Below are 9,668 nucleotides of genomic sequence, written 5' to 3' on the forward strand. Positions count from 1 at the left end.
ACATTTTCCAAAAGCTAAGTCATTTGTTCACAATATATTCCGTGACAATTTTCTATTCATGAGATTTAATGTACATGTGCATTTGCCTGTGAAATTAATAAGGTATACATATAAAGACATCCCAGTAATGATAGTTAATATAAACCAAACGCAACTGCCGTCTCCAACACTGCCACTAAGTAGGTTGGTCACAGGGAGCAGCAGAGTACCCTTAAGACTACTGCATTACTCCGCAGTTTAAAGGAATACGAAAATCAGTGGGGAAAGCATGAGCTTTAAGACACATTAGAAAAGTAGTTGAAATCAGTTGAAGTGATTAACATGTCAAAGTAGTGATGTATAATTAACCTGCCAGTATCCTTTTGTCATCTTGCAATAAATCACGTTTAGGTCGATATTTGTTGCACTGGGTTCAAAGATTAATTTGTACCGTCACAATTGACGGCTAGTTTAAACATTTATATCAAAGTCTCGTCTTCCAACTTTTTCACAAAGTTAGTCATTTCTTACTCCTGTGGTTTAGAAGTGAGTCAATTATCTCAACTACTGGAAATGTCACATCTGACCAGCTGAAGCAGAAAAATGTAATAACATTGGAAGCAACCCCTTTCACACATGAACAGATTTCCATTTATTTAAACCAACCCAAGAGTAAATACAATTTGAGCACATTTGCAAACTTCAACAAAGTTTATTGGGTCAACAAAGGTCATGTGACATTTGAATCATTAAAATAAAAATTGCCCTTTTGGCAGATGCATTTGACATTTAACATGTAATGTATTCCAGCTACATTGGAAAAAGATAAAACAAAGTGACCCAATTTTGACCAAACTTCCATATCGAACTAAAATGCAAATCAAGTCTGCTCAAGTTAGCACTGGAGGATCGGGAGGAGTCGGGAGCGGTTCCTCGAAAGACTTGTGGGACTTTCTGGTGAACAGGAGGCGCAGGTCCACTTCAGGGTCGACGTAATGCGGGATCTTGCGCTCGTTGAAGAGCCCCGAGAGGCTGGTCTCCACCTTGGCCCGACGATTGAGCCTCATGCGCAGGGCGAAGAGGCGATGCAGGTTGTCCTCCACCAGGGGGAGCTGATGTCCGTCAAGACGCTTCTGCCAGGTTTTCTTTGAACACCTTTGTTTCTGGAAAAGAAAAACATTTTTAGATGTACTGGGCCAACTAGTCAGCAGGAGGAATCTAAGGAAGTAGCTCAGTGCAATCAGAAAATTAAAATTATTCAGATTTTAATGTTCTGAATCCAATAATTCAAAAATCTATTTTCTAGATTTGTTTAATTCGTAGCTATTAAAAGTCAATATAAAAAAATAATTCAAATATAAATATTTGTATAAGAGTGCCACCAATGTGGAAAAAAAAAGCTTATTCAAAAAAGTTATTCAAATGCAAATGAAAGAAAATTAAATTATTAAATACAAATAAATGTAACCTTTCAATATAAAAATCATTGCATTCAATTGCTTGATGAAAGTGAATTCAACTTCTACAAATGATTGAACTCAGTTATTCAAAAAACCAAGTCAACGTTACAGTTAAAATGTTAAATAAATGGCACTGATTTACTTGCATAGGGATCTCACCTTTAGTGGGCCACTGGTGGGGTCGTGATGAAGCAGGTGTCTGGTCATACTCTCCTGGTGGAACATGAACATCTTAATGGAAGCCAAGTTTCTCGGGTTAGACCTCGAACTACACCTTCACTCACTCGCATGGCAAACACGCGTGGACAGTCTGGGAAGGAGCATCTGTACTTGAGGAGCTCCAGGTGAACCTTGCGGATGTGGTGCTGCAGATTGAAGGTTGTGGAGAAGTAGGCCTGGCAGCCATCCCTGGGACATACCAGGACCGGCTTATGGGATGCGTGTGCGCGTCTGTGCCGTCGCAGAGCGTCCTCCTTCTTGAACTCCTTCTTGCAGGTCGTGCATGTGTACGAGACTGAAACAAATGCATCATGAAAAAAACAAGTCAGAAAAAGGTGGTTAGGAGAGAGTAAAGGCATTAATCCATCCAAACACTGTTGAAAGTAACCATGCATAGCAGGTATATTTTACCTTCGTGTTTGCGCATGTGCTTCTGAAGTTTACTCCAGACATGTTCAACGAATGAGCAGTCGGGATGTTGACAGCTATAACCTGAAGGACGGGACATTTTCAGTGAATCGTTCCACGGAGAAAGCTATGAAAGAAAAGGTGGTTTCATAACAATTTAAGCGACTCACCCACATGTTTCTTTTCGTGGGCGTGACGGGCAATATGGGAGTTGAACACAGCGTGGCATCCATCCTTTAAACACCTAATTGAACCAAAGATTTGCTGTGACAAGTTGTAGCAGAAAGCTTTCGTCGCCTCGTGTAATCCAGCTAAACATCGGAGCATCTACTGTGAGAAGAATGTTACACCAACTTGAATTTTGGAGTCAACCCGTGTTCCTGCAGATGGAGCTTCATCAAGCGACGCTTCTTGAACACCGAAGAACACTTTGGCTGCAGACACTGGAGCAACAGTTTAGACCGATGGATACAAAACGACAGAACAGATTTTTTTGACTGCCAATGAGTCCGACCAGCAGTGTTTATTCAAGTTTTACATCACTTCCAACGCCAATTTCATGAATTTAACCAATACATTATACATGTGTTATATTTCCATTACTGTATATTTAAACAATTGATGGCATGTTTGTTCAATCTGGCCTATAAATTTGCTTTTTATAATTCTCCAATTTAACTTAAATTGATTAAAAATGTTTACATAATGAAACTTTTGTTCAGAAAGCTTCAATTATAAAATTGTTGTTATATCCAGGTCGAGATGACCAGGACACCCTAAAACAAATGTGTTTGAGGTATCCCTTGGGTTGTTTCACCTTGACCTCCACATAAAAAAAAATAAAAAAGAGTTAAAAAGGGTAAATATTGCACAAGTAGGACGTTTTGAAAAATGTCACACCTAAATTAAAATTAAAAGAGGGCGACCAGAAATTGTGCATTTTCACTAGTTTTAATAATCCACAACTTTCATATTCACATAGTAAGTAAGTAAGTTATTTTTATTTGTATAGTGCTTTTCCAGACCAGGGTCACAAACCACTTAATCAAAACAATATTCAATAAAGTATATACTTTAGTTGAAGGAAACAGTTTCACCAGGTAATACTGTTTCATATAAAGCTACAAATTACACATACCTACTGTATACACAACATTGCAAAATATAATATAAAATGTAAAAAGTCAGCCTATCACCACATGGATTTTACAGGAAGACAATTGTTTCAACTTAACGTGAAACCTTGCACAGGTGTGCAGCTCTAGCGTCAGATGTGAAGTAAAAACATTGCCAATGGCGCCATCGTGCGGTTGAACCGACGCCCTACCTTGAAGTACTTGCTCTTGTCCCGGTGTGTCATGCCCACATGTCGCTTCAGTTGCGCGGCATCGAGGAAACTAGACGCGCAGCCAACCACCTGGCACCTGGAGGAAGAAATAAACATGTGGTTCTGTTTGGACTCATCCGTGTGGACTGGATCCAGACCTGAACTTCTTCACTCCGGTGTGTCTGAGCGCGTGACGCCTCAGGTGGGAGCTGCGGTTGAAGTCACGACCGCACCCGCTGACCCCGCACACGAGGGGGCGCTGTGGGGCGTTCAAGGACAGGTGAGCAGCTGCGAGATACAAACTGTTGTTTTGTTTCTTTTACCTTTCCAGCGTGCACGGCCTCGTGCTCCTTCAGCTTCCACCCTCTGGTGAAGGAGGCTCCACACGTCACGCAGCTGACCGCAGCTCTCTTCTCGCCCTGGACGCCGTTCATGGTTCAGATTCTCTCTAGAGCTCTGAGGCGCGTTTCTACCTGACTTTTATGGGGAGCACCTGCTGTCTTAATTGGCAGCAGCCGGCTTCCGTACGTCACCCGCACCTAATTACCCTGATGGAGCTGCTGTGCGTTTATAAAGGAGTGGGTTAACATTTATAATGGATATAAATGAACATTATTATTTTTATTTATGTTTATTTGTTCAACTCCATCATATCCTTTACATCAATTTTAATAATATTTTAAACGAGCGCGCACACATTTTTGCTTTCAATACAGACCCATAGAGGGCGCTAGGTGTTCTTTTTTAGTTTCTATTTTGAAAATATTCATCAACAGTAATTATTTCGTATGTTTCAGCGTCTCTTTACACTGATAAACTATGTTTGCATTGATGCATTCACGTTCTGTTTATTATTTGAATATCCTGTCGATCTGGGGGCGCTTGTTTGTAGAGCCCCTCCCTTTATTCTGAGGCCCCTACATTGTAGGTGTTACAATCTGCCCCCTCTCCATCAAAACATATTTTAATAATTTAATAATCATATTTAATAGTATTGACTCAGTGCTAACATTAATTTTATTTTGTTTTATCTTATTTTGATTTATTTTTTATGAAAAAGTGCTGTATTTGCTGTGGCTATTGGAAAAAAACAATTTAAATAAAGTTTTACCTTACCTTACCTTAATTAACCCTTGTGTTATCTCAGGGTGGCCCGAAAGCAAATGTGTTGGAGGTATCCCTTGTGTTGTCACATATGTTGTGAACATCTAGATCATTAGTTAGTCTCAGATGTTATGGACCAACTAGTAGAACCTAGAGACAACACAAGGGATACCTCAAACGCATTTGTTTTCGGGTTTCGGGTCACCTTGAACCTGAGATAACACAAGGGTTAATGTATGTGCAGGTAGCTGTCTGAAAAGTAGGGGCTTGAGAGGGCAGCCGGAGGGGCCTGAGATTACAGGAAAACCAGAACCCTCTCAGTTTCTGTAACTCATCATTTGGGCCAATCAACGTCGACTCAGATTCTGATTTCTGGGTCACTGGAACTAGTGACCCTGATGGTTGCAAGTCAGAAAGTTGTATTGTAGCGTCAACTATTTTCACTGGTTCTAACCCAGCTCTCTGCAATTTAATTTTATGGGTTTTTTTTCATTATTATTATTATTATTTGCAGTGTATTTGTGAGTGGGTGCAAAGTGTCTTTTATACCCTGGTGATATATTTGAGAGGCTCTTAATAGTTTTTAATTTAGTTTTCCTTTTTATTTGGTTTATTCTGTATGATCTCGTATAATTAAAACGTGTTGTCACTTTCTATTCAAACAAGGAGCAGAATAAACCTGTATTATTATTATTCATCATAAGCTGTCAAGGTGTTGATTTTAAAATGCAAATAATATTGTTAATACTACTTTTTCACTGTTTCTTTTAGTGTTATATGCAGGGACGTGCACTGGAGAAGAGCCACACCTAATAGGCAACTACAATCCAACCTTTTCATCTGTAGTCAACCAAATTATAAACAAAAATCAAATCGTTTTCATCTGTGGTTGAAAACAACTTTCACTGTAATAAAATAAGCATTATTTATATATTAAGATAGAAAAAAAGCAGAGAGAAGAACATTTTATTATTTCTGCCCCTTTTTCATACTATTTTCCAACCTGAGGCATAAATACTTAGTAATATTTTTTTGTTTGTGACTCTAGTGTTTTCCTATCAGAAAAGCGTGCAAAAGTTAAAGATAGAATTACAGGCATGTTACTTTATTCGAATCTTTTGATTGAGTCGTATAATGTTGAATAAAATCCAATATAATAATGGACCCGGTTTAAACATCTGTATGCTAGGTCTAGGTACCGTAAAGCAACGGAAGTGCTGAAAACGAGAACCAAATGTGTTTTGTAATTAGACATTAGGCACATTTGGCACGACTTGTAGCAAAACTAAATGTCCTCTTGTGTCAGTCACTACAACTGATGACACATCTGCAAGCAAGTGATAAGAGTTTGCTCATAATTGTAATGTAACCAGTATAACAGCAGAGGGCAGAATTTCTCCGTTTTGATTATCTATAAAGTAAACGTCTGAGCTTGAAGGTAGATCAATCCTCCACTTAATGATGTTGACAAATCTTTAAACTACTCTGAATAGTTTGAATGTTCACACATAATTCACAAGGCGAAATGGAAACTAATCTTGACTCGCATCTCAGTTCTCTTTATTATTACTTACTTACTTGTGTGTAGTGATGTACCTCTAAAAGGACCTCATTTTAACATGACTGTGTAAAAACACAACATATGATCAAACAAATTACATTATGCAGCTCAATTAAATTCAAATGTATATCAATTGTCAAATCATATTTTAAGACACTTTAATGTTGAAATAACCCACTTTAAGAGAAGAGAAAACAGGTTCCAGCAAATCAAAATGAGTGACAGTGGGGAGAAAAACGTCCTTCCAACCCACAGAAACCTTGAGCAGAACCAGACTCAGTGTAAACTGTCTTCTGCTGCAACTGGCTATGAGGGAAACTCCATATCTACAGTTGAAGATTCAAGGTGTAACATTCTCAGAAGGTTAGAACGCTGATATTTTCAGGATTTTAAATCGTGTTCTAAATTCTACTGGAAGCCAATGTAAAGAGGACAGCACAGGAGAAATGTGGTTGCACCTCTTAGTCTCAGTCAGGACACAAGCTGCAGAGTTCTGACTGAGCTGAAGAGTTCGGAGAGACTTTTTAGAACATCCTGACAGAAGAGAGTTACAGTAGTCGAGCATCTCAGCAGCGTTCAAAGGAAGGAAGTGCCCGATTTATTCAATGTTACGAAGGTGTAAATAGGCAGTCCGTGATATTTGTTTTATGTAAGTAAGTAAGTAAGTAATATTTATTTATATAGCGCTTTTCGAGACCAGGGTCACAAAGCGCTTAGACAATCAAAACAATACTCAAAAAAGTACATACTTTAAAGATCAAGATAATACTGAGAACAACATAGGAGTTCGAGAAATTCAAGGAAAAGCCTGAACAAATAGAAACGTCTTAAGGTGTTTCTTAAAGGAGTCAGTAGACTCCATCAAGCGCAAAGAGAGAGGAAGATCGTTCCAAAGCTTAGGAGCAACAGCCTGAAAAGATTTCTCTCGTCTGTTCCTGAGCCGTGTGCGTGGAACCATAAGTAGATTCTGATCCACAGACCTCAGAGCCCGAGCTGGGGTGTAAGGCTGGATCAGATCAGTGAGGTAAAGAGGAGCCTGACCATGAATAGCTCTGAAAGTAAGAACCAGAATTTTAAAGTTGATCCTGAAAGAAACTGGAAGCCAGTGAAGAGTTTTAAGGATCGGAGAAATGTGAGTTCTCCTACTTGAGCGGCTCAGAATTCTTGCTGCATAGTTCTGAATCAACTGCAGACGAGACAGATCCTTCTTGTTAAGACATGAAAACAAACTGTTACAATAGTCCAGACGAGAAGAAACAAACGCATGGATTACAAGCTCCAGATCATGTTCCGATAACATTTTCCTAAGTTTAGAGATTTTTCTCAGTTGAAGGAAACAGTTTCTGGTCAGTTTTATGTGTGAGTTAAATGTTAAGTACTGGTCAAAGCTGACACCCAGATTATTTATAGTGGTTCTAGCAGCAGGAGCAAGTCCATTATGGAAAGCTAGATCATTAGTTAGCGATTGTCTGAGATGTTTTGGACCAACTAGTAGAACCTCAGTTTTGCCTGAGTTCAGTAAAGGAAGTTTTTGGTGTTCCAGGACTTGATAGCTGTAATAGTATACTATAAGCACCAGGGTGGGCAAGAACTCAGGGCACTTAGACTATAATTCATAATATGCCCCTGGGAGTACATAGTAGGACACACACACCCCCTTACCCTTCATATGGTGCCAACAACTTGACATCAAATACCCATGATGCATAGCTGCACCAATATGTTTCTCAGTGACAGGCTTGGAGGTCGCTGTCCTGTATAAAGTGACCTTCACACATCGAAATGTAAATTAATCTTGACTCACATCTCAGTTCTCTTTATTATTATGAACATGATTATTAGCTTAATCTTTGTTGTGTTACAACATGTGAAAAGCTACTTCTACAGAACCAGACTCAGAATGAACAGCATTCTTCTGCTGCGACTGGCTGTGAGGGAGACAGTAGGATGGTGGAAGAGGAAGAGTGGAGCAGCCCTGGCTCCATATCTAAAGTTGAAGATTGAAGGTATTAATAATAGAGCTGAGTTTAAAAGGGTAATAGATTACATTTTTTAGATTTGTTTTATGTGTAAGTTAAATGATAAGTACTGGTTAAAGCAAACACCAGGATATGTTACAGTGGTGCTGGCAGCAGGAGCAAGTCCATTATGAAAAGCTAGATCATTAGTTAACGATTTTCTGAGATATCGTGGACCAACTAGTAGAACCTCAGTTTTGTCTGAGTTCAGTAAAAGACAGTTTTGGGTCATCCAGGACTTGATATCTGTAATACAGGACTGTAGTTGTCTTAGCTGGTTTCTTTCGTTTTGCTTCATTCTTGACAAATACAGTTAAGTGTCATCAGGATAACAGTGAAGATTTATAGAGTGTCTCCTGATCAGTTCCTTCCTAGTAGAAGAATTATGAATAGATTTTGTATATAATCGAACCGAGAACAGTACCTTGTGGGACACCACAACTGACCAGTTTAAAGCATTTCCACTTATACCCATTTGGTCTTCTAGCCTCTGTAGAAGGATTTGGTGTCAACAGTGTCAAATGCAAACTGAGGTCCAGAAGAACAAGAACTGAAACACGGCCCTGATCAGAGTCCATTAGCAGGTCATTGCTAACCTTTACCTTGATGGTCTCTGTGCTGTGTTGTCCCATGAAACCAGACTTAAATGAGTTGCACTGTTATCAGATACTCATACAGCTCCAGAATCTTTGAAATAAAGACAAGATTCAAGATAGGCCTTTAGTTTGCAAACCCCTGGATCTAGATGGGCTTTTTTTAAGCAGTTTATTAACATTACAGCAACTTTAAAAGTCTAGGAGACCTAATTTAGAAGATAATAAAGTAAGTAAGTAAGTAAGTAAAGGTTATTTGTAGAGCACCTTTCTAGACCAGGGTCACAAAGCACTTAAAGAATCTCAAGCAATACACAGTTAAAATATATACTCATAAGATCAAGACACATAAGACAAACACAGGGTAGTCAGGGAAAAGCCTGCACAAATAAGACAGTATGGGTCTGCTTACTTCTGATACTAGGAGGTCCTGAATATTTTTGGGTATGCACACACTGACAGAAGCCAACTGTTATTATATGGAATTGAAAAGAGCCAAGCTATCAATAACCATATTTACATATTCACGTTAAAGTCACCAACCATAATGACTTCATCTTATTTAAGCACCAGGGTGGGCAAGAACTCAGGGCACTTAGACTAGAATTCAGAATATGCACCTGGGAGTACTAATAGGACACACAGCCCCCCCTTACCCTTCATATGGTGCCAACAACTTGACATCAAATACCCATGATGCATAGCTGCACCAATATGTGTCTCAGTGACAGGCTTGGAGGTCGCTGTACTGTATAAAGTGACCTTCATTGGAATAATAAAATATATTTTTAAAGCTAGTCAGGTGGATGAACAAAGAACGTTTTTTATTTATTTATATGTTTAGACTCAGTGAGCGGTTCCAGCTGAATCTTAACTTACCGTACCTGACATCAGTCATGAGGACACAGAGAATACAATCGTACATTGTTATCTCTGAGGAAAATGTAATGTATTACTCACACAATTGTGACTGCAGCTTTGCATTATGCTCGTCAACCA

At 39.0% G+C, this 9,668-nt stretch overlaps 1 protein-coding gene across 1 annotated transcript; it reads right to left on the minus strand.

Annotated features, from left to right (window-relative positions):
* Window positions 1–772: 772 nt before the first annotated feature.
* Window positions 773–3,827, minus strand: 42sp43 (P43 5S RNA-binding protein). The gene is made up of 9 exons (XM_087808387.1): window positions 3,717–3,827; window positions 3,552–3,652; window positions 3,394–3,490; window positions 2,421–2,509; window positions 2,237–2,310; window positions 2,070–2,150; window positions 1,724–1,953; window positions 1,599–1,652; window positions 773–1,142 (listed from the first exon to the last, which is right to left on the minus strand). Exons 1-9 carry the CDS (start codon window positions 3,825–3,827, stop codon window positions 870–872), a joined length of 1,110 nt encoding a protein of 369 aa, XP_087664513.1. The 3' UTR covers window positions 773–869.
* Between the last annotated feature and the right edge of the window lie 5,841 nt (window positions 3,828–9,668).

Source organism: Callionymus lyra, chromosome 15 (assembly GCF_982586985.1).
Source record: "Callionymus lyra chromosome 15, fCalLyr1.hap1.1, whole genome shotgun sequence".
NCBI lineage: Eukaryota > Metazoa > Chordata > Actinopteri > Syngnathiformes > Callionymidae > Callionymus > Callionymus lyra.